At 40.3% G+C, this 25,699-nt stretch overlaps 1 protein-coding gene across 2 annotated transcripts in view; it reads left to right on the forward strand.

Moving 5' to 3' along the window:
* Positions 1-17,768, forward strand: part of ppp1r12a (protein phosphatase 1, regulatory subunit 12A) — a 54,732-nt gene extending 36,964 nt beyond the window's left edge. Inside the window, exons 12-27 of one of the 2 annotated variants that reach the window (XM_087831154.1) lie at positions 104-217; positions 1,003-1,155; positions 1,887-2,051; positions 2,635-2,769; positions 4,359-4,449; positions 5,411-5,590; positions 5,708-5,876; positions 6,791-6,915; positions 7,072-7,137; positions 8,809-8,825; positions 8,924-9,041; positions 10,820-10,924; positions 11,008-11,055; positions 12,063-12,113; positions 13,344-13,630; positions 15,806-15,856. In XM_087831154.1, coding sequence (XP_087687280.1) covers positions 104-217; positions 1,003-1,155; positions 1,887-2,051; positions 2,635-2,769; positions 4,359-4,449; positions 5,411-5,590; positions 5,708-5,876; positions 6,791-6,915; positions 7,072-7,137; positions 8,809-8,825; positions 8,924-9,041; positions 10,820-10,924; positions 11,008-11,055; positions 12,063-12,113; positions 13,344-13,481 — 1,675 coding nt within the window. In that variant the 3' untranslated portion in view covers positions 13,482-13,630; positions 15,806-15,856. Of the gene's footprint in view, positions 1-103; positions 218-1,002; positions 1,156-1,886; positions 2,052-2,634; positions 2,770-4,358; positions 4,450-5,410; positions 5,591-5,707; positions 5,877-6,790; positions 6,916-7,071; positions 7,138-8,808; positions 8,826-8,923; positions 9,042-10,819; positions 10,925-11,007; positions 11,056-12,062; positions 12,114-13,343; positions 13,631-15,805 lie in introns of both variants that reach the window. The other variant, XM_087831155.1, reaches the window with a different exon arrangement.
* The last annotated feature ends 7,931 nt before the right edge of the window (positions 17,769-25,699 follow it).

Here is a 25,699-nt window from a genome sequence, read left to right on the forward strand (position 1 = left end):
AAGAAACACATTAAGGACAATTTTTAAAAATGGGACCCCTATTTCTTTAGTATACATGTTACTGTGGAAACGTGGGATACGATTCTAGCTTGTGGTTTCCCAGGGACTCCACTGCTCTGATACGTAGCGGCTCCTACACCCGGCGACGCTGGGATGACGACCTGAAGAACAGTGAAGGAAGTGCCTCCACCATCCGAACCCCCAGCTACCAGCGCAGGTTAGCCTCGGCTGTAGTACAAACCTCTGCCACAACTTTCCACCCCAATCTCGTCGTGTCCATCATACGGGTGCCTTTCATAGCTTTGAAACCAAATTAACTGTGTAGATCATCAATAGTGAATTTATCAGTCACCTTAAGGGAAATTTGCTTTTAGTGATGTCATCAGAGATGTGTATGTACATGCTTGCATTTGCAGCAGCTACTCTGAAAGCCATGCAAATGAGCCCAGCGCCTCTCTGTCACCGCCAAAGAGTCTTTTGCATGACTCTACTTGTCCTGTCAGGTTGCTGTGCCACTGAGATATTTTACAAGCCTCAAACAATCTAACAAATCAATTAAATAAGAAATTCTCAGGGTTGTTTGTGGCACAGAACTTGGACATGGACTTGTGCTGCATTTGTATCGTATGGGAGAAATGCTGGCTGTGAGCCACTAATGAACTCACTCAAGTTTGTAAAAGCTGCTTTGGAACTTGTTGTTTCTTGCGTTTCTGAGTTTCGATGTTTCCAACCAAGACATTCTTAAATCTAATGCTGAAAAGGGGGGAAATGGTGAAGATTTCCCAACAGTTGGATGATTTTAGATGTATCTCATCCTTCTTTAACTCTTTAAATACAGCAAAGTATCATCCTTCTCCCAAATGAGATGAATGCACAAACAGTGTGTCAAAGCTTTAGAGTCTTAAATATGTATGTTTCTTGTTCTCTGCATATATATGTCTGTATGTGTGCGCCTTCACCGCTAACATGCCTGTCTCGCCCACCTGCCTGCCAACACGCTAGCACTTCCCATACGCTAGCGCTAGGGCGGAGCGGCAGCACGCGGGACGTGCCAGCCAAGTCTTCGTCAACCTCCAACTTGGACCCTAACACCTGTAATACTAAACCCTGGCAGCCACCCACCTCCCACTACCCGTCTTACAGCATTTACCGCAGGTACACCAGCCTCACCGAGGCACCACCATCTCTACAAACACCTGTCCTCTCTCGCTTTCTGCATCTTTGCTCGGCTGGAGTGACCACCTTGTGTTTTGTGTTCCCTGTTATATTAAATGTCTTAATTGATGTTGGAAGGCTTTTTATTTATCTGCTGGTTACAACTTTCAGTAAAGTTAGAATTGTGGTTTAAAACATGATTAATGGTAATCGACTACATTTACCACCCTATAGTTGTGCATTACTCCAGTACAAGGAGAAGAACGTATTAGCATCTTCTTCAAGTGAGTAACTGTTTGTTGTTGGGATATGAAGTGTGAATGTCCCAGGAAGTGTTTAAACACTCATCTAAGAGGGGATTTTATTTATTTATTTATTTATTTATTTATTTATTTATTTAGAAAATTAGAAGTCATATAAAACAAAAATTTGTTTGGATGTAGCGCCATCACTGCAACTAAAAATGCCACGGTGAGACATCATCATCTGTCCCTTCTTAACAACAATCACTGCTCCCACCTAATGTGCCTTCACCATCAATGCAGCGTAGTAAACTAGTTGGACACTAGTTGTTATACAGTGCAATGAAAAAGAAAAAAACAAAAACAAAGTTGATAAACTCACGTCTTCCATCCTAATTATTAAAGTAAAAGTCAAAACCACGATTGGCCACAATCAAATGGCTCTACTTGCATCTCATTCCATCTTGCCGGTGATTCTTTATTCCACAGCGGCTCATTCGGCAGACGACACGAGGACTTGGGCTCCTCAACCACTTCCTCCGCCACGACCACCTCCACCTCCTCATCTGTTACCTCGCCCACGGGCCATCGTGGCCTGTACTCAAGCCTGGGCTCTTCCTCCACTCGCACTGGCTCCACCAGTCTCACCAGCAGGTACAATTTATTTCTTTTCAGGTTGAGAAATTCAGCTGCAGCTGAATGAATGATTGAATCTATACAGTTATCATTTGAGGTCATGCACTCTTTCTTTAAACAAGCTAGAAGGCAGCAGTAATACTGGTCAGTTTCACCACATATTCATGTATTATATTTGTATAATATAGTTTGTCCTCTAATTTAGTTGATAGCCATGTCCATGATGATAAATTTACTAATTTCCAGAAGTTTCACAAAGCTTGAATAGTTTGCCTTTTTTTCTCTTTATTCTCTTTATTTTCTGTATTATTACTGTAGTGGAAATTTAAACACTTTATCATGTTACTAGGTTTTGTTTATTTTGTTAAAATTCAGCAGCATAGGTGGTGGATACCAAAAGCCAGAAAGTAGCAAAGTGCTAAAAAAAAAAGATGGCGAGCTAACTCTCGAAGTGGTTTTATAACAAACGGTCTGACACGATCATCTGGCAGGCAAGAAAATGTATAGTAATTGGCCCTGAATTGTATATACAGGCTTAGGATTGTTGCATTTGTATTACAGCAGCTGAAAGGGAATCTGTTTAAAATGTGTGTATAAACAGGTACTGGTCAGAGGAGAGTGCAGAGAAGGAGAAGGAGTCGGCTGCTGTCGTCCCCACTATAAACACTGGCTCTACTACGACCACCACGTCTACCACTACCACCACTACCACTGGCACTGGCACCGAAAGACGCAGGTAAACCAAACACCTACTCAAACATCGATTTCATTCGTTTTTAGTAGCGCTTTAAACTTTGTGAATTTTTTATCGCAATCACATCTGTCCACCAAATTTATGGTGCTGTTTAAATGTAAGGAGACTTTCAGCATTTCCATAGACTTATTTCATGAAGAAAAGCTACCATCATTTCCATTTCTGTAGGTTTGTGTTCACTCTTAGACTCTGTGCAGACATTCTGGGAAGGGAGTGAGCGAGCAGAGAGCTTGTGCTTGCACGTGTATGTTTGAGTGGGGTCCAGTGCATGTCCTCCTGTAGCAACGCTGAAATAAGCCACCTGTCACGGTGGGAGTGGGGCCGGGCTGCTTCAGAGCCTGAACTGCTCCAGTGACTTCTCCTTATAAGGAACGTGGGCAGAAGCGCATTTTCCTCAAGGCCAAGACCCCAGTCTGGGCTGAATGAGTTCATACTTTTGTGTGGCCAACAGAAGCGTGTTTCAGCCTGAGACGAGCGATTACTGTTTTATTTCCCAAATTGTGTTGCCTTTTGGGCATGAAGCTCGCGTCCTGGAATGTTTAAACCTAGAGGTTTATATCTCATTTTACAACTATAACACACGAGGAAGACATTATTTTAAAAATCCTGGCTTGGAGGGAAAATGACCAAGATTTTTTTTTCCCCTCTCTTTCTCATATCTGTTCTTTGTTGCTATATTACAAATATATATCTAGCAGACAGCAGTGATTTTTACAATAGCTGTTTTTAATTTCCCCTGTGAAAGTGAAGCATGGATGTCCTTTACTCCAGCTAAGCTACACTGCAGCTGACTGCTTCCTCAGTTAATATTAACATTTTTAAAAAACTACCAGAGAAAAGAAATGTACCATTAGGTAAAAACACAAGCACAGCAATATTGTGGAGGTAAACAGATGTGTAAGGAGGATTAATGGGTTCCATTCTTGACACTGAACAAGCACATAGTAAAAAGAGAACCTGCTACTTTAAGTTGATACAAAGTATTAAATTGTCTTTGACACTTCACTCTAGGACTTCCCAGTGCACAGTCACACAGTCTTACCTCCATCTTTATATTTAGATGTTGTGATGTGACTGCGTCTTTGAAGGTTAGCAGGATCACATTAACAGGTTGACCTGTGTCACATGCATGATGATTTAGTCCAGTGTAGTCTAAATAAGAGCTGAAAACACATCAGATGAAAGCAACGCCTGGCTCTTTACATGTAGTTTAACCGCATTTCCATTGCAAGCTTGTTTTAAGGTGGAAATAAAACACTGCTAAAGTCTTGTTTACACCTGTAAATGCCCCATGTATTTGTGTGAGCAGGTGTGTTAATACTTTATCAGCAAATCTGTACATTTGGATGCAATTTCTGCTGATTAGAGAGCCTGTTTAGTAACCCCTGTTTCTTTAACGAAAGGTAAAGCTCAATATCATGAGGGCAAGAACGAAGCATATTTAAGTAGATTAACTTCCCCATTCAGGAGGGGCTTTTTTTCTTCTTCTTCTTCTTCTTTTTTTTTGGCTTCCTCTAAATATTTAACCTCTGTGTGTCTGTGTTTGTGTATTTTGCTTGTGTCTCTTTCAGGTCATACTTGACTCCAAAGCGAGATGAGGAGTCGGAGTCTCAGAGGAAAGCTCGCTCCAGACAGGCTCGACAGTCAAGGAGGTCCACCCAGGTTAGTTAAACCACATCACCTTAAATATGCTCAGTCCTCATCTCTTATGTTTGCAAAGGTGTATGTTCCTTTTAATGACCCTTAACCCTGTGAGCCAAAATGTCAGGCTCCACTCTGTTTGTACTACTCCTTGGCTCTGTATGATGTCAGTAAGAGCAGATATCCTAATATGGCCATCTCAAAAAGCTCTGTTTGTGAACTCAACCCACCTGCTGTTCTAGCCTTGTGCTTACAAGGGCTAGCCAACCACAAGAAAGTTGGTTTACCAGCAGGGGGAAGGGAGCTAAAATACAGTGATATAACTGCACTAAGACCCAGTAAATGAGTATAACATGCTGCCTTTAAACAATTCTTTTATAATGTAATTCCCATTCTATTTATAAATAGAATAGGAATTTGGTATTCATAGGAACATGTTTAATTTAACCTACAACTACAGCCTCAACCAAACCACAAAAACATAACTTATGTCTCTAATCTGACTTTTTTTTTTTATCCCCATCAGTTTTTGTTCTTAAATGTTGTTCTGAGTCTTCAGTTGTAGGAAACCTGCTTTAACATGATCAGAATAGTCACTACTGCTCAAACTGCTAATAAGCCAAATAAAGGTGGATTCCCACATCAAAACAAACTGTTAACAAATGATAACCTCTGCATGTTCCTGGTTTGTATTGTATTTCTATGGCCACAGACTGTTCAAATAAGACCTGTTATTCTTGTTGAGACAGCCCAGACTTTTATTTTTTGTTTGTGTACACAGGCAGCTCTTGTACCATGAGCTCATTTTACAGAATTTGAGCTTTGTCCCTGGTTTAAAAAGAACAATTCACTTGGATCAGTCGTCCAGTTTTCGAACTAATTAATTACCAATTCTGCAGCATGTATAGAATCTGCAAATATAAGACTAATTTTTAAAAATCATCCAAGAAAGAAATTAAAAAAAAGACTTTCCTTCTTCCAGGGTGTGACTCTGACTGATTTACAAGAGGCTGAGAAAACAATCGGCAGGAGTCGTACCACAAAGACTCGGGAGGAGGAGAAGGAGGAGAAAGAGAAGCAGGACAAGGAAAAGCAAGAGGAGAAGAAGGAGACTGAGACGAAGGACGATGATTACCGATACAAGTACCGCACCTACGATGAGGTACATACTTTAAATGTTTATATTGTTATAATGTATTACTGAAAAGACACAATATTTTATAATAATTTAAATATTACAGCTAGCCTGACCTCTTCATCTTACCCTTCTCTCTCCCAGCGGTCAAGGCTTTCATCTTCTTCCACCTCCACCATTTCCTCAGTCAGCACTGCCTCCACCCCTTCCTACTCTAGCACCACGTCCTCCAGTTCTAGCTCCCTCAACAGGCCTAACAGTCTGACGGGGATAACCTCCTCCTATAGCCGTTCCTCCAGAGATACAGAAAAGGGTGAGTGTTTTTCATACCCGATACAGGTATTGAAAAGTTGTGGTTGTGTTTGATGAGGAAAAGTCTTCAAATTTAAACCGAATGCACATAAAAGCATGGCTGCATGTGTGTGGCAGCACTACAGATGTCTTCAGATCTTAAACAGTCATTGCACTTTGTCAGATTTGAATTGCTCTGTAGTAAACTGGGCAAATGGATGTTTATTAATGTTGCCTCAAGGGGATTGCTAATCCCTCTTGTTTAAAACTGTGCCATCTTTGGTGAGGTGTGCTCTCACATAAAGCCATATAGGCACAGCCCGTACGTGCCTGCCGCTGTAACTGTCTCCACTGTTTTCACATGGGCCATATGCCAAATGTTGATTTAGACCATTGACACAGAAGGGGTTTGGGTTGTCTTTTAAATTAAGTACCTCTTCAATTAAACAAACCAATGCATGAAGTGTCCTTGGAAAATTGAAAGCAGCTGAAGGAAACTGTGACAGACTTGTGACCAAGCTTTTCCCCAAAATAGCAGGATGCCTTCTCAACAGAAAGGCCAGAGCTAGCTGATTAAGGACCGAGCTTTCAAAATAAGAGAAGACTGCAAACTTGCAGGGTGGCAGGGTAACAGTTTCACCTCACAGCATTAAAGTCCTCGTTTTGTATCCAGGCTAGGGCATGTTTTCACACACAGATGCACACAGTTCAAAAACATGCATCCGGTTAGGGCAACTAAGATTCTGAATTCGAACATAGGTGTGAGTGGCTGTCTGTGCATATGTGCTGAGAGTATTTTATTTTTATTTATTTATTTATTTTTAATATGTTTGCAAGAGAAGAGATGAAATCCTCCATGGATGTAATTCTCTAGGTTTCTTTATGTGACACAATCATAATCTGTCTGATAATTGTTGACTTTCTTCTCAATGAAAGCAGAAGCAGACAAGAAGGAGGAGGAAAAGGAGGGAGAGGACAAGTCTCAGCCCCGCTCCATACGGGATCGCAGGCGGCCCCGCGAAAAGAGACGTTCCACTGGGGTCTCCTTCTGGAGTCAGGATGTAAGAGAGCTTTCTCTTTAGAGCTCAGTTCTTGAAGTGGTCATCACACTCTTTGTGAAGTGCACAGTTCATAACTCGTGCACAGCTTCGGGTGTTTCTTTGATCATTTGGATGGCCCAAAGCAGCACCTAACCCTCATATCTTTTTAAATTCCAGGGTGATGAAAATGACCCCGATCAACAGTCTGACTCGGAGGAGGGCAACGCCAAGGGAGAGCCACAGGTAACTCGGGTCATAGGAGAGAAAGTAGATTAAACTGACTAAAGGAGAAGCCCTCCAGCCTCCATCCTTCTTCTCCTTGTATCCCATGACGTTTATTTTATCTTTTGCATGTATTTACTATTCTGGTCCTTCCTCGCCTCATCTCATGTCGTTAAGGCCAAGGAAGTGGACTAGTCTTTGATATTCATTACTCTGTGCCGTACAGCTATGATTTTCTCCCCTACCGCTTATCTTTTCTTTTTCTTTTTTTGGACTCCTGCCTTTGAATTTCTTATTGTCCTCCCCCTTTCCACCTTCCGGTGATTGTCTGGTGTATGAGGGTGACCTTGCAAACCAAAGGCTCACTCGGCAACAGATCGGTGGGCTTTCAAAACATGTAGAAGCACAAAAGGAAGGAAATGCAGGTCTTTTATAGGCAGAAAACACACTTAAATGACATGCTGACAAGTTGAACTTTGAGCCCTTTTTTTTTTTTTTCTCTCTCCACAAATGGAGTCAGAATTTCAGCTTAAAACGAACAAGAAATAACATGTAAGAATTTTCCTAAAGGCTTCTGGTGACATAAGCATAAAAAAGCAGTGGAATCCAGTGCATTCATACTGTCCTTAGAAGCCACAGAGAGGGCAGCTTTGTGAAAATATTGTTGGCTGGGTGCACTTCCTGTTTGGATGGGAGTGTCTTTTGAAGCATAATGGAGAACACACAGTTTTCCTTTGAGTACAGAGATCCTGGGGAGGAGAGAGAGACAACAGCTATTTACCATCACTTCCTGTAGGACAGTAAAAAGGGTGGACCAAATCGGAAAGGAGCCCTTATCCAGAAATGTACAGGAAAACCTCATAAAATTCCAGCTCGTCTCTCTTAATTACTTAATTAAAAATGTATTTTTAAGTTGAGTTTGCAAATATTAATTTGTTTAATAAGTTTAAGCTCATCTAAGGTCATCCTGATAAATGTTGGTACTGAAACAAAATGCTTGGTTGATTCCTAATTAGTAGATAAGACACTAAAGACATCATTTAAAAACAAAAAACAGCCAAAATGGATCCAGAGTCTGTATTCAAAGTCTCTCTCCAGTTGCACCTTGAATAATATTGAGCTAGCGCTTTTATCTCAAACCACCCCCCCCACCCCCACCCCCACCACCACCACCACCACCACCACCAGAAGCACTCTCAGGAAAACCCAGAGTGTAGCATTGTTGTGTCACCACACTCTCTCTGCCTCCAGAAGGAGACTGCAATTTTTAAAATAGCTGGAAGACCGACCCCTCAACCTGACCTTCCTATCTGATGTCTGGCTCCATTCTCATGGCTGTGGCACTGCATAAGCACAGCAGACCTAGAGGCACAGTGCAGGCACCTCAAGGCTGTAGCTGGCCTGTCAGCTGTTAGTTGTTACTGTGTCTGTATGTGCATGCAGAGCAGCTGGGAGGAAGGCCGCTGCATGGGAGTGAAGGTCGGGTGCTGAGACATAGAGGAGGCTGTAGTCTAAATAACTGGTTCCATCCTACTGTTTAGTGTTTTTCTTTTTCTTATCTTTTCTTTTGAAACCCTCTATCAGAGTTGAATCTTCTAGTATTTTAGCAGTTTTCCAAGTGTAGAGACTGAAAACATCTTATGGCAGAATAAACTGCTTTCTAACTTTTTGTTTTGTTTTTCTTTCTTACAGAGTGACCGATTGTCCGGGTAGGTTTTTCCCTCCATCATGTTATGTTTGTTCCTTTTTTTTGTGTGTGTGTGTGTGTGTTTCTGTTTTAAACAAATGCCTGTCATTACTGTTGCAGGAATGAGAGCACTTCATCCTTAGATCGTAATGACACTCTTTTTACCCGTAGCTACGGTGAAAGTCGAAGGCCGTATTCTAGCCGACTGGATAAAGATGACACCACTGACTACAAGAAGGTATTTATTTTCAAAAGAACTCAAACTCGTAAACATAAAGTATTTTACAAAAGTCTTGAGACATCCTTCATTTCTTTACATTTTGCTTCCAAGGAGTGAGGCCTAATAGTAATAATAATAATCTTAAGACTTTAGCACAGTACTGTTAAATAAATAATAAAAAATATCTATAGCACCTTTTTAGACAGAGTCACAAAGTGCTGCACATAAGATGACAAATAATAAAAAGGTAAAACAGACAATATAAAAAAGGCAAAAAATTAACCAAAAACAGTTTTTAAAAGGTGAGTTTTGAGTTGTTTTTTAAAAACAACTATAGAGTCCAGGGTTCTTAATTTATGAGGGAGAGCGTTCCAGAGTCTTGGGGCCACAGTGGCAAAAGCTCTTTCACCCTTAGTTCTCATCTTAGTCTGCTTTATAGCAAGTAAGCCCTGATCAGATGACCTCAGGGACCTGCTAGGGGCATAGGGCTGTAGCAGATCGGAGATGTAGGATGATGCCAGTCCATGCAAGGTTTTGAATGTCAAGACCAGGATCTTAAAATGTGCTCTAAATTCAACAGGAAGCCAGTGTACTGAATACTTGGAGGATTTTGTCAACAGCCTAGCTGCAGCATTTTGCACAACCTGTAGACGATCCAGAGAACCTTTGCTTAGACACATAAACAACGAGTTACAATAGTCCAAACGTGAGGAAATAAATGCATGTATAGCAATCTCCAGTTCACAGCGAGATAAAATAGGGCTTAACTTAGCCACATTTCTTAAATGATTAAAAACAAGACCAAACCAGAGATTTCACATGCCCATCCAATGTAAGAGTTGAGTCAAAAGTGATACCTAAATTCCCGATGGAGGATTTAACATGCACTGAGAGCATATGAGGACGTCAGTTTTCCCAATGTTCCAACATTTGATGGAATCTAAGCAGTCATTCAGAAGCTAAAGCTTAGATAAATCCTGGGGTTTAAAAGAGATGTACAACTGAATATCATTAGCATAACAGTGATAAGGAATGTCCTCAAAAGAGCCCATTATATGCTGGGAAGAAGATGTATTAAGAACAATAAAGGCCCCAAAACCGAACCCTGAGGGACACCACAAGTGAGGGAGGTCGAGGATGACCTAAAATCGGAGACCACCACAGAAAAAGATCAGTGATGTAGATATGAGGACAACCGCTCTAAGGCAGTTCCAGATACACCAACCCAGTGTTTAAGCCTTTCATGGAGGATGTGGTGGTCAAAAGCCGATGTTAGGTCCAACATAAGTAGGACCGAGCATTGTTGTCTTGTGCAAGTATTGTAAAGTATCAATGGTACTGCACATGCACCAATTAACAAAACATAGGCTTCCTTTTTAATTTCTAATGGCCTAAACAGGCAGATGGTAGAGTAATAAAACCTTGCCTCAAGCCCAAATTTATTCTAATTAAAAGTAAAATGAATTATGTAAAAATGCATTTTAGTTAAGTGACTAAACAAGAATAAAAATAAATGTAACACAGGTTTTTGCTTTGGAAACACAAAGGATATTTTTAACACAGTGAGCTTTAGCAGGGTCTTTGTGCATATTTGAGGCTGGGATGTCTGCGCGTCTCTGAGGTGAACTTTTTTTAAAAGCTTAAAACTAAACAGAAAAACAAGCTAAAAATGCAAACCAAAGCTTATGTATGTGCCCCATTTCTCAGCGGGTAGGCCAGTCTCAACAAATCTTTGATTATAAATAGTTTGACTGCTGCACTTTCTGACTGTTGGATCTGATTGGTCCTCTCTTCAGCTCTACGAGCAAACATTAGCTGACAACGAGAAGTTGAAGGCTCAGTTACGTGACACAGACCTGGAGCTGGCAGACTTGAAGTTACAACTAGAGAAGGCCACACAGGTATGGAGAAGCACTTCATGGCATGGCTAAACATCCTGATGGGATTGTAAAGGTTTCTGACACAGTTTTGTTTCCCATTGCAGAGGCAGGAACGCTACGCTGACCGATCACAGCTTGAGATGGAGAAAAGGGTAATGAGCTAGTGTAATAACCCACTTGTTGCAAATGTCCCTTTTATTTAATTTTAAATTAACACATTTACTAAAAACATGTATAACGTGTGTGTGTGTCTCAGACTAAATATAGTTTATTTCAGTTACTTTGGCTAAACATCCCAGTAACACTGCCCCAATGGGTTTATGTCTGAAGGTAACAAGCAGGCCCCAATATCATCTGGGTGGTGGTATGATCTTACCCTGAGTTTTTGTGTTAGTCTCCTCTTTGCTGCTGGCTGTCGTCTCTCACGTAGCTGAGGGTCAAAGGGAAGCCCGCCCTCCTTCCACGCCACCCAGAACACTGCCACCTTCTTTATTCACCTGTTTATTTAACCTCAGAGGCAGCGTGTGGTCACCACTTCTCAAGACTGCTTATTTTTGTTTTTTGTTTTTCCAGTGTGTGAAAGTGTGTGAAATGACCTCAATTTCTGTAGAAAGTTGAATAATTGCAGGCTGTTAAATTGCTGTTATATAAAAAAGTGTGCATGTGTGTTTTCACCCTTTCTGTAATGGCTTTGGCATCTTCAGCTGCAGCTCCTGTAGCCACATCATCATAACCCACAGATTCGTAAACATCATTCATTATTTTTAAGCCCATGCTTTAATCTAAGCAACATTTTGTCATCATACAAGTCATTCTTTCCTCGCCGCCTTTTACATTATAGGATTGTCTTTTGGGTTTAAAGACATTTGACATCCTTGCCCATGAATCATTTCATTAGCTATACCATCAAACACGACCTCTAAACATCTTCATCCCCGTTTCTCGACTCATTCCAGTCTTTAGACGGCTTTAAATGAATTGAATGTATAAGTTTGAACTGGCTGCCGCTTGCAGATGCCTCACTAGATAAGCTTGTGTTCAAGCGTGCCCTGTCACCACTACATCCCGACCATCTCCTACACCTCTCCTTCCATGCCTGCACTGGAGTGTTTATTTTGTGTCGTGGTTCAGATTTAATCTGCTTTTCTCCACCCAACAGGAAAGAAGAGCTCTAGAAAGGAAGATTTCTGAGATGGAGGAGGAACTTAAGGTACCCAGCACACACATACTGAATTTAAAAATTGTAAATGGCATATTATATACTTAATCAGATAATTTTGACAGACAGTAACACTGCTACACTTGCCGCTCAGAGTATTTGGGACCAGGTACCCCTCACACAGGGGAGGTAATCTTACTCTTTTAACTAGTTTAGACTTAGCATCACTTGACAAGTAGCTAAACATTACCAAATGTGTCAGAGGACTCTTTGGTGAAGCCTTTGAGAACCTCTGGAAGCTAATAGTCATGAATCAAAATTGACAATTTTTTTTCTTGAATATATGGCAGGTAATTTAAAAAAAAAAAAAACTTGGAGTCACCAGCTTTGTTTATCATATATAGGGATGTACTGGATACAAAAATGTGTGAACAGCTGACAGACTTTGAAATAGGATACTTATTTTTTATTTCTATTTTTTATTTTTGCATAAGATCTTTTTTTTTTTGTATCCCTGGAAATAAAACAGGGAAAATATCAAAGTCAAACTAGACTGTTAGCTGTTACTTTAAACATTAGTCGCGGTGCATCCCTCTTTGTGTAGCTTCTTAGTCTCGCTCATACTAAAACACCTCACTCTTGGCATATTAAATGAATAATTAAAAATATATATTAATCTTAGGCACAGTTGTTTAGATTTTTATATTTGGACTGGCACAGTTAACCACCTCTGTCTCCATTTGTACACCTGCTAATCTCACCTTCTGCTCTTCAGGGCACATCTGAGGTCAGCTGCTGTAATATTTGTCCACTGTTAACATTTAAGGATGATTAATTATGTATTTCTTTTTGGGAAAATGTTTTTTAGCTAAGAAAAGAGGGGGAAGAAATCTATTAAACCGTAGCAAGCATGTGTTCTCCCATCACTGTGATAACAAAGTGTTTATTTTTAGGGCTTAGCCAGCTGGCCGATCTTATCAGTGTCACTTTTCCATTCTGTCGACAAGCATCAAGCTGAACCTCTTAATCATTCCTTCAATTTCCAAAATCTGTCCCCATTTTCTAACAATCTTCCTTTTCTGTTTCCCCCCTTTGTCCTTCTCTCGGCCCCTCTTCTCTATTAATTTATATTGTCCTGTCTTTCATTAATCCTTTCTCTCTTGATTTTTGTCTCCTCAAACATGTTTCCTCTCCTGCCACTCTCGCCCTGTCCCTTCTTCTCTTTCTTTGTTCTTTCTGTGTTGTGTTTGGTTTTTTTCTTTTCTTTTTTCCCTCCTGCAGAACCTCCCCCAGGTAAAGCAGGTTCAGGCCCTACGCCAGGTTAAGGAGCGGCTGCAGGCTGAGAACCGGGCCCTGGCCCGCGTGGTGGCAAAGCTCTCGCAGTCGGCCTGCAGCCAGCTGCCCACCGTCGACCTCTAAGCCACGTCCGTCTGTCCACCACCATCTCCTGCTTCTTCTTCTTCTCTCTTTTTCCTCTTCTGCTTCTTCTTCTCCTCCTTGTCCTCTCCCCCCTTGCAACCCCATTCTTCTCATGCTCCATTCGTGCTCTGCCCCGCACCCATAGACAGGCAGGTGTCCAGCCGTCCAGCAATCACTGGTTTTGAAAAACAACCCTTTCTGCCCCCCTCTGCCTCCCCAGAGCTTTTTGTTTTCAGATTGGGGAGGGTGTCTTTCTTTGGTTTTCGCAGCAGGACACTCTCCTTTTGCAGTACACGCCTGTCAGGTGGTTTCCACACCTCCAAAACGCATTAAAACATTATCCTAAATATTTCAAATAACATGTGAATGATAACGGAATAAAGCAAAGCTCAGGTAAGTGTTTGCGGGTTGACAGGTCTGACTGTACTGTGAAGGAAAGTGTCCTCTTTGAAGTTTCTACTTGTGATAATTACTTCAGGGGGAGCTCAGTAGTTCTGTTTGGCTTGTTTTGGCTTCTTTGCATGAAGTGGCTTCCTATGGCATCAACTCTTTGGACCCAAACCTTCAGAGACCAAACCCACCTTATCCTCCCCTCCTTTTCTGTTGAGTTTACCAAATGACATCAACAAATATTTAAGACGAATGCATGCACGTATGGTTTTATCTTGGACTTGTACATAATATAGTGTGTTCAGTGTCATAAGTTAAACAAGCAGTCAGTCCTTATATGAAATCAAGCAGGACTTGGGTCTCTGGGGCAGTCTCCTCTAAACACTGTAGAACATGTCTTACACCCTTGTACGAATATTTTAAGTCATTTATTTAATCAGCTAATCATATTGAAAGCATGCTGCTGTCCAAATAGGAACTTTTCAAGTCTTTATTGTGCTTTTATGGGAGATATTTAAACTTTACAACTGACAGCCAGTTCCAGGATTCATAAATTATGGGGCAAGAGAAAGTCTGGCTTACTTACTACAGCTCATTCAGCTCCGTGTTGCTGCCTGTAATGCATTAATATGCACATGTTTAAAAGAATGTGTTCTGAAGTTCAGTAGATGTCATAAAGAAGAGGAAACTGATGCATAATCTGGCTATACTTAAATTAAACTCTCAAATTTGAGTTGTGATCACAAAGTTTTGCATCTCTGCCCGTTGCAAATTTAAAACTGATTACCTGATTTAAATTTGGCACATCTCCTCTTCAGGGTCATCTTGTTGTGCAGCCCTGCACCGCTTGTGGAGCAGCTGCTTTTTAGATCGCTCTCTAAAAATCCCATTCTGACCACTTGCATGTGTGTTCGTGGCAATGTGGAAGTTGCATTGCATTTTGAAGAAGAGTTTAAAAAAAAAAAGAGCCAGGCCCCCAAGCTGAGTGAGCGGTGTTGGAAGATTAGCACGCGATGACATGTTCCACAGTTCAGGCGGTTTGCCAGCATGCTACAGTAAGAACCCATATTAAAAGTTAGACAGTAGCATCTTCAGTCGATGCAAGAAGCCCCAGCAGCTTTAACTGCCAGTGATGATCCTCGCTGTGAATGTTTGAGACAGAAATCAGTGTTTTCTGTCTGCACAACTTAAAAATCTCAATAAAATCTGAGGCGTAAGTTGTCAGAACAGGATCTTTATGAAGCGGTCTAAAACTGGCTGCCGTACTGGAGATGAGGCAGTGGTGCACAAGTAGACAGCTTTGAAGGTGAGATCAGCTGGAATCCGTGCGTGAGAGTGTTTTTCGACTCGCGTGTTCTTAATGCAGCCGTTCACACAGACTGCAATTTTTAAACTGATCTGACCAATCAGATCACTGCATTTGGCAGCAAGTCTGCATGATTCTGAGCTAGGGAATAATTTTCTGCAGACGATGAGCATGTGTATAATGGCCTTAAGTCAGGAACATTAACGTTAAACATTTTAACAGATTTGCACTTGATCAGATGTGACTTTTTTCCCCCTCTGCTGTGTGTATTTTTGAGGCTGCCTGCAGCAGCCGCTTGGATTCTGCATGGCTTTCCCAGAATCTTTGGCCTGTTGTGTGCCCGCTTTTACTTTTGACTTGGAACAAAGATGTTGGGTTTTGTTTTTTCCTCTTTAATCAAAGTCAGACGGCCAAAAGTGAGATGCTGTGTGTGACTCCTGAGATTGCTTTACACAGACTGCAATTAACAGTTTGTTTTTAAAAAAAAAAAGGGGGGGGGGGGGGGGGCGTGGCTGGTTTTTAACCTGTTTACGTGGCGAGACTTGTCTAAGCCTTGTCTCTCTCTTGCTCTCTCTCTCTCTCTCTCTCTCTGGCTCTCTCTCTCCTGTTTCCCTTTATCCCCTTTCAGATGCTCCCAGACTTGAAAGCAGACAACCAGAGACTAAAGGACGAGAACGGAGCGCTCATTCGAGTCATTAGCAAGCTTTCCAAGTAGAACAGACCCCACCCGCCCCATCTTTTGCACCCCCCTAGTCCCCCATGGCAGTGACTAATGGAATTGCACATTTAGATATTAATTGCAACAGACATCAGAGACAAGACTCCCGTTTTTCTTTTTTTTTTTTTCCTCTCCCATTGTTTTTCTCCCGACTCTTAATCGCCCTTTTGCTCCTTCACCACTGCAGCATCCACCCATCATGTTCATCCATCCCTCCCCTCCCCATGCACCTCCTCGAATTGAACCCACTAGATTGTGTGGCTGCTGTCCTGATAGAACCACTGAGTTTACAGAGCAAAAGGAAGAAGGGTGTGTGTGCGTGTGTGTTTTGTGTGTGAGAGATCAGCATGTAAAAGCATTGTGGGCGGGGAAGCCTGAAAACTATTTAACCAGTAAGCCTTAGTTGTACATAAAGAGAAAAAGAAACACACTTGCATCGGTCTCTTCTGTCTCGCTCCTCCTCCCCCCACTCCCACTCTGGGCTATCTCTGAAGAACAGATATTATCCACCACCTGATTTTATTTGTGCCACAATCTCTTATTTGATGTAACATTTCTTCTTGTGTACGTGTTGTGTGCTGTGCAGTCCCTCCACTTCCCCTCGAAACCCTCAAAGTGCCACTTCTGCCTAATATCAGCTCCTTGTGGCCCCATCATTTTTTTTTCTTTATTTACCACCCCCCTTCTCCCCTTTCCACCCACAGATCACTAATGCACACACAGTTCTCCCGCCCCCTCCAAATTTTTTTTTTTTTTTTTGTACCTCTGCGTGTCTTCCTCCAAGAGGGAAAATTTTGGATTCTCGCTTTAGCGACATGAGGCGGACCTGGTGGAATTTAAGCTTTCACTGTATGTGCAATATTCTTTTTTTTTTTTTTCTTTTTTTAAATGCTTTAATGATGACGAGTCCATCACAAGTAGGATTTTTCACTCTTCCACCACTCCCATCGCTCACCTTCTCCCCCCCCTTTTTTTTTTCTTTTTTTTTTCTTTTTTTTTTTAGGTTTGTAGTGTAGTCAGTTTATACTCTGTATTTCTCACTTTGTTTTAGCAGGTACTGAGTGATGCTGTATATACCTGTATGTATTTGTTTGAGACCAGCACATGGCATGCATTTATGGTTCCCGTCTGTTACTATTAAAAATTCCAGAGGACAAACAGGTGTGTTTTAATTATTATTATTATTATTATTATTATTATTATTATTATTATTATATTTTTTTTTTCCTTTATAGACTAAAGACATTGGATACAATACAGTAGAGCCTCTCTTGTTCACGGGACGGCTGGCAGTGTTCAGTGCTTTTGTTTTCTGGTTTTAAAATAAGTGTTCGCACAATTGTAAAAGTTGAAAAAAAAAAAAAGAAAAATAATCGCTTCACTACATTTCACTTTCTTTGTATTCAGTATCTTGGAAGAGTGCTGTTAATTTTGTTTCCATTTTTTTAAGCTCTAGTATTATAGCCAAGGTGTTGTCACTTAAAAAAGGAAAAAAAAAAAGTATCTTAGGTATTGCTAACCCAGTCCTTTCTACAATGTCTACATGCACTGTCAATGCCATGTGAGGGGTCTTGATGTCAGGTTGAAGCAAAATCGCCACCATCAAATATTCCATTCATCTGAGAACATTTTATGCATTTCAGTGGCCTTTTTAAGGATATTTTAGTCAAAGAATTTAAGACAAAGTCACTGCAGATGGACTGACCATCAACTTTTTTGTTGTTGTTTTTTGTTTTGGGGTTTTTTGTTTTTTGATTATTTTTTTTCTCCCATCATCTTGTAAAATAGGTGTGTGGCTTAATACATGCAAGTTGTGCTGTGACTACCAACCACTGAAGAGTTCATTAAAAATAAACTTGTACATTGTAAAGTTCCCACGTCTCTTTATTTTCCCGTGTGTTTGTTTGTTTGTTTGTTTTTCATTTTAAAGCTGTTTCAGCAGATGGGACACCCTTTTATTTACAGTGTTTCTGTTCATAAGCTACAGAGGTTGTAGCTTGTAAATTTGCTCATTTGTAATTCTGTCTGTTTTTGTCACTCTTAACAAAATGAGCACTTTATGGTTTCAATTGCCTGGTTTTTAGCCAACGGTGGGATTGGCAAACTGTGTGCCGAATTGAAATGTACGCCTCATATTTGGTTCAATTTACTGCATTCTTAAGCCAGTGGTCTCAGAATACACATACGCAAATGTGCATACCCAACATTGTCGTCAGAAGTCTGCTGAGGCCAGGCTATTGGCATGCTTGATCCGATTGTTCCTGGTGGAAATCGGACTGGACAGAGGTACCAAGATGAGCTGCTCCGACCTCCAGGACAGTAGCTGTTCATGCACTGCCTGAGTACTGCAGGCCTTTCTGGACCAGGAGTCTGTACAAATACTTCCTTAGCCAGTATTTAGTCTTGATAGGTTTCCATATCAACGCAACTGGGTTGACATGGGCACAGTGACCATTGCACAGCTGCAGGCCCATGCACCATGTCACTGCAGGCATCACACTCAGAGGTCATGCCTCATATTAAAGTAAATGTATTATAGCATGTGTCCAAAAATTATGCCCCTTTTTTGCACTTTCTTCACAGCACCATGCAGTAAACCAGATCGAACCCTTTTGCAGGCCAGTTTTAGCACAAAAGAAAAAAAATACTAATTTTACTAATGTAAACAAAATTTGCCCAAGACAGAAATTGTCCATGTTATTTGCTGATGTTTGAGTGGCAGGACACATCTTTATCTACAGAACTCGTGGTTTATTTAAAGTAAAAAAAAAAAAAAAAAAGAACATTGAATTTGATTCATGCGTTCATACTTTAATCTGAGGCAAAATCATTGCAGTCATACATTATTTAATAGCTTTTTTTTTTTATATACCCCTTATTCCTCCTGCCTTTTCCAGGCTAGATTGAACCACTTGAGGTTCTGTTACTACCAGTAGATGGTGCTCAGGTTTGCAGACTATCATGTGAACTATGTACCATTTAATTATTCCAAGGCAGTCTGAGCCACTCAGTTCCAGTTCTGATCAGAGTCTTTCTTTATATTTTGCTTCAAAGATGTAAACATACACAGCTCACACACTCGTGACATGTAGCTCGTATTGTGCTCCGTTTCCTTCCTGAGCTTAAAATCCCTGCAGTAGTATTCACACTCCTCAGCGTGCACTGCTTCGCTGCTTTTAATGGAAACCCAGAGGATGATACTGGGTTCTGAATAAAGTGAAGAATCAGAAAACACGTATACACATTAAGTGACTGACTTTCCACTACATACCACTGACATTTTTTGTAAAGACTGTGTGAGGAAACACCTTTGCAGCAAGCCTTTGTTTTTCCCTGTTTCGTCAGTAGCTGTCTGGGTCTGTGATGATTTCCAATCCTTAGATAAAGCTTTGCGATTAAGCTGTGGTATATGTTGTAATTGCCTAAAGTCATGCAAAAGTGTCTTGCTGTTCTATTTTCCATTGCCTCAGCATGTGGTTAAGAAGTGTGGTCTGCATCTTGACTGTGATATGGACATGCTTCCTCGAGCGTCTCGAGCAAAATGTCTTCATGAGGATTTTGACAGATGATTGGAAAAGAAGATTCCTGGCCTTGAGTGTGACTCCATGCAGTTATAGAAACAAATGGTTTGAATTAATGCTCCGTCTTTGATGTTTGTTTCAAACTAGAAGAAAACACCAGGACTCAGTGTATACAGGCAAGAGGCTAACCTGGAGTTATAGGAAATTTTAGACCGTGTGTGTGTGTGTTGGTGGGATGCTTTAGGAACCATGATTATTATCACTAAAACTGGGTAATTTGTAAAATGGTTGAATTGAATTCAAAAATACTTTAACCAATGTACTTCAGATTTTCAGCCTAATTAGAGTTCATCATCTGGTGACTAAATGTAGAAAATTAAATAATAATCTGTCCAATAATTACTGAGATGTTTTGGGCCAATCATCAGGGTCAATAATGGGACCATGCAAAGTGGCAATCTTCCAGGCTGAAGTACCAAAACTTGCAGTTCCTCCACTGGCCACTTGGGGCGTGCTCCCCCAAAAGTCTCCTATAAAGTCATTGACTCAAGGTTGAGTCAGTACGTTTTTAAGGTTATTTAATAGAAAAACCCACCGATTAGTGTCTACTTACATCTTTCAACAGCTTGATGAATTCAGCCATCATCTATCATCTAAAAAAGTTCCCCTCTACCAAGTAAGCAAAAATGTGACAGAAGAAAGAAAGAAACAACAACATTTGGATAAAACGTCATCGTCTTCCTACTCACCTCAAGTCTGAACTGAAGTCAGGGTTCTGAGCGATGAAAATGTGTATAAAAGTACTTTTTAAAATTCATCATACTGTCGTTTTATTCTCTTTTAAAAAGTTTAAAGAACTTAGGCTAACAGCAGCTAATATTTAGCAGCTAGCTAGTTCAGGATATTCTCAACCACTCGTTTTCTGTTGGACAGAAACAATGACTCATCAACCCGTACCAGAGAGCGGAGTGACTTATTACATATTAACGCCAGGTACAGTTGTTTGTCATACAGTGGCTACTTGATCTAGAATTATAAGAAAACAGAATTCCGTTTTCAGCTACTGACATCTAGTGGTGAGATTTTACAAGCTGTAACTGCTACAAATTATGTTGTTTTTAATTTTCCTCTTTATGATAACCATGTAGGAGTAAATGTCTATGTAACTCAACTGTTTTATATTTTATTAAGACTTAAAGTCAAAAATGTATGTTTCTGAAAAAGATGCTTTTTCAATTCACTGAACTGGACTTGAAAAAGACTTGGACTCGGCATCTTTTGGAATATTTTAATGCAATGTTTTGGTGACTAATAGAGCCTGTTTTGTCATTAACTGTACTCACAGACTGGTTAAGACATCTGTGCACCAGTTTTGGTGTATTAATTTCTAGTGTTTGTGTGTAACTTTGTACTAATTATCAGGTATTTAAATAAATTTAGAATGTGGTAAAGATTAGGTTTGATCTGTAAAACTTTTGCTTGAAATGAATAATAAAACATTAGCTTTATTCTTTAATCATCATGGTCAGGTCTTGTTAAAACTCCATAAAGCGTAAGAAACGTGAAGAGAAATAAATCTCAGCAGACCTAAATGGTCATGTCATGTCATCTCCACCATGACATGACTTGCTCTGCTTTTCAAGGTTGGGAACCATCCACAACGATGGTTAAGTGAGATGCTCTCACTCATTTTTGTTACTATGATGGTCTAATCTCCCTGTATTTTCCCAACTCCATCGTTACAGTGCCTCAAACAAACCTCATCCCAGTTTTAATTTTAAACTCCCAAGCATAATCTTAGGTTCTGAGAGATGAGCAAAACCCTCGGCTCACTCTGTGGACAAACAGCAGCTGGGTTTTGCTAGATGACAAACTATGACTAATCGAGGTGTACGGGTGACGTGACAGCTCAAGTCTGCCACACAAAGATGAACACGATCAGTTAAGAAAAATTGGATTCAAGGCGGGTTGGATTGCGATGGATGAATCTAGAAAAGAGGAGAAAAAGATGTGGGCTGGATTTACAGGAAACTAAACATCCTGTTCTGTCAAGGGAACACTGAAGAACCTTTAGATGAGTGTAGTTTTAACTAGATCAGGGGTCGGCAACCTGCGGCTCTGGAGCCGCATGCGGCTCTTTGGTCCTTATACTGCGGCTCCGGGTGGTTTGGGAAAATAAATTAGAAGTAGGCTATTTAGCTAAAGTGTATTTTATTTGTGTTTAGTTATTTTTTTTAACTTGTAGTTCTAAATTGGAAGATTATTGTGATTTTGAAATATAAAAATAAAATTATATTATATTATTTTTTCACTGCTCAAAATAAGTGTCACACTCGCGGAAGCCGGTGTATCCGCTGAAACGCCGTGCATTTATCGAGACTTTCGACCCCAGGTAGGCCAGTTATGGATCTTCGGATCCACATTATGTCAGCAGCTCCATGAACTGTGTTAAAAACAAACACCGCTCACGCCTCACAGATGACAGCTTACAGTCCTGCGTAAAGATGAAAGCCCCGTTTTGCAGACGTTGTGCGAAGAAGTTCGGGACCATAAGTCTTATTGTAAACATATCACGGCAGACCCGACGATGTTTGCATGAACATGCTTTTCAGCATCTCTTTACTGACCACTTTTCACACACGGTTGCTGTACGCATACAGCCGGTGTTGTGCCAAAAAGTGATTGCCTGCCAAAAACTGATTTCCAATGTTTCCGTGTATTTTTTATGTGTAATATCTTTATGTATGTTGGTAAATAGACTTCGGTGAACAGCGTTTACAAAGGGGTTATATATAGAAATAAAAATTATCTGTTTTTTCAAGTATCTTTACAGCTCTGTGTTATTGTACTTACATTATAACCAATCCGGTCCTTTATCCTTGTTTACAATATTTTTACAGAACTATTGTCATATTTGCTGCCATTTCTGCTGTCCTCTTGGCCAGCTTACTCTGACAAAATACATTTTTAATGTTAATGAGATTTTTTTTTTTTTTAACTGCATAAATAAAGGTTATATAAAAGTCACTGCCAAAAACTGATTGCGGCTTCTACCTTGTTACACGAATGTTGTTTGTGGCTCAATATGACTTTATGTCATCCATGAGGGATGCATTTAACATATGTTTCACATATTATAGCCCAACAAGTTACTTATAGCAGTTTAAATACGAGCAATCAGTTTTTGGCAAATACCGGAAATCACTTTTTGGCAGACAATCACTTTTTGGCACAACACCGGCTGTAGCTTTTCAGCTCACAGCCCGACAACACAACAGCAAAGAGAGCACAGACTTTAAGGTGGCGAGGCGTGATTGCGGGTGCCGCTCAGGTGCGTCCGCCTCCCCTGCATCGGCGCTGCAGACCACGCCCCGCCACACACATTAACCAGGTAAAATACATATTTAGGCAGAATTTTGCAAATATCTATTTTTCCTTTTTTAGCATAGTGCTTTTTTTCCCAGTTATTTTTTAAAAGTCAGGTCAAGGCTCCAAAAGCCCAGAGGCGATATAAGGGTGGCGGCTCACAGCAGTTTTTGTTTGCTGGATCATTTTAGTTCAGCTGGGTGTCTTTCCTTTTGTTATATTTCTTTAAGAGTTTAAAATGTGTTAATTACATAAAACAAATGTAATTTTCTCTGTAGCACTTCATGGATTTCATAAGCAACACAGCTTATTTGCTCTGTGGATTCCTTTAAAAAGCAGTTAAAAACTTTTCTGTTCAAACAAGTCTTTTGTTGATCTACGTTTTTATATTCTTTACATTATTTACATTTGATCTTTTACATTGTGTATAATGTCTATTGATTGTATTGTTTATTTTAATATTTGTATACAGCGCTTTGTGACTGCCTGTCTGTGAAAAGCGCTTAATAAATAAATTTTACTTACTTACTTTAGTTGTTCACACAAAGCATAAAGGTAAAAACAAACAATATGTGTTATCTTCATTTTAGATTTCAAAAAGTATTTGCGGCCAAGTGGCTCTTTGGGTGTTAAAGGTTGCAGACCCCTGAACTAGATTAATCAAGAAAAAATTGGCTTGGGTAAGTCACAGATGAAGATGAGACTGATTCTAGCTTCATTACACTTTTGTTACAGTTTGAGGATATCAGCATGGGTTCATTTTCACACAGACTAAACAATTGTCTAGTCAGTGGAAAACTAGAGCAGCGGTCCCCAACCTTTTTTGCGCCACGGACCGGTTTATGCCCGACAATATTTTCATGGACTGGCCTTTAAGGTGTCGCGGATAAATACAACAAAATAAAACTAGTACCGGTACCGAAAAAAAGAAAATGTATTCATAACACACGTGAAAAGACCAAGGAAAACCGAGTAAACGATAAAAACGATAACAAAATAACGCTGAAAACCGATAAAAACCCTGAAAACTATACATTTCACACCTAGCCTCAACTCTCGCGGCCCGGTACCAAACAACTCACGGACTGGTACCGGTCCGAGGCCCGGGGGTTGGGGACCGCTGAACTAGAGAGTGAATAGCTAAGTTATTAGCTAAAGCTAGCAAGCTTGGTTAGCAAGCTGGTAGCATTAGCAAATAATCAGCTTATTTGGTTAGCAAGCTGGTAGCATTACCTAATAACAAGCTTATTTGTTATATATCATCAACCTAAAATATACTACAGAGTCCAAATATTTTTTCCGTACCAGGCTGTAAATCTGTTATTTTCATGGCTGATGATTAGCATCATCGAGTGGCCATTCCAGAAGCTGCAGTTTTTTGCATGTCCACATTAGCTTCATTTTTCAGCCCCGTGGGTTGTTTATTAGGATATCTTATTATTACTGGGTTGAACCACCATTTATCTCTATTACCTCCTTAATTTTTTGAGTTATAGATTTAACAAGGCGCTGGAAGCATTCCCCAGAAATTCTGGAGTTGCTGTAGATTTGTCCAATGCACCTCTATCTGGTCTGTTGTGGTGAAAAGAGAGTGAAAACAAAGCAGTCGATTTACCGGTTGATCTACATTCCTACCCTCACCTGTGGCCACGAGCTCTGGGTAGTGACCAAAAGAATGATATCACAAATACAATGGGTGGAAAAAATTAATACTCTTAAAAGAGGGACTTATCATTTGGTCTTGAATAACCTGCTGTTTCTTGTTTTAAACTTCCTACTTGCTATAATTTGTGCCTTGCATTCAAACTGTTTCATTAGAGGGCCAAAATGAATGGATCAGCAAATGGATCACTGCTGCATTTCTCCGGTATCTTACAGGAAGTGTGTCACCTACTACCATCTGCTTTCCCTCCGGTTAACTTCCTTCCTGCTGTTGTAGCTCAGTGCTGATACTCACAGTCCTGGACATGATGGAGGATTAAACTACAACAGGACTGTAACAGGAAGCTCAGCAGCATAAATCCAGGATCAACTTTGGGGGAAAAAGGGAGGTCAAAGTGAGCAAAAAGAAAAAAGAAGTATTCTTTCCAGGTTTTACAAAAAGCTCTCCACCAAGAAACTTGAATCTATACGTGCTCACATTCTTGGCCTCATTTACCAGGCTCACATAGCCTGTATTTTATACTCGGTGATTCAGTAGTTTTATTAATATATCCCCTCCTGTATTCATTTATGTGATATTGAAGTTTGGTTTAGCTTTTGAGACATTGCAATAATCAAGCTTCAGACTCTTAGATTAGTCGAGCCTCTATTATCATCATTGTGAGGTAATGCAGTGCTGACCTTTGAGAACAGCGTTAACGTTTTAAAATAATTTATCTTGAAAAACCTTTCAGCAAACAAAAATGAGATATATCCAGTTTGATAAGAATTCCATCAATTGTCTTTTTAAATACATTTCTAGAGAAAGCAGTGTCAGTTTCTGAATAACACTTCCTAATGTTTGATCATGATAAGATTGGCACACCCTTTATGCCTACATAAAATGACGCTGTTGCATAACCTATGCTTCTGCATAGGTTGACCTCAAGCAACCCTTTCCCTGGACAGCCAAAGAGCTTTGTGCAAATAGACACCAATACAGCATATTTCAAGCTATATGACAGCAAGTGACTGATCATGAAACAAGCTCTTCTTGAACTCTTGAAGCTACAGAATGAGCCGATGCCCATATTAAAATACCCAACTTGACAGAGTTGAAGAGTGTGTTTACAGTCTGGTTTCTCTAGCTAATTTTCCCCCTATTTTTAAAAACATACATACTGTGCTGAGTGATTGGTGGGTGCTCTTTAGTCTGATTTAACAATTGTTTGTCCTAAAAGATACTCAATGTTAGCCCTGTTAGCATCTCTGTTAG

The sequence above is a fragment of the Neolamprologus brichardi genome, chromosome 17, assembly GCF_056152115.1.
Source record: "Neolamprologus brichardi isolate AB-2024 chromosome 17, ASM5615211v1, whole genome shotgun sequence".
Taxonomy (NCBI): Eukaryota; Metazoa; Chordata; class Actinopteri; order Cichliformes; family Cichlidae; genus Neolamprologus; species Neolamprologus brichardi.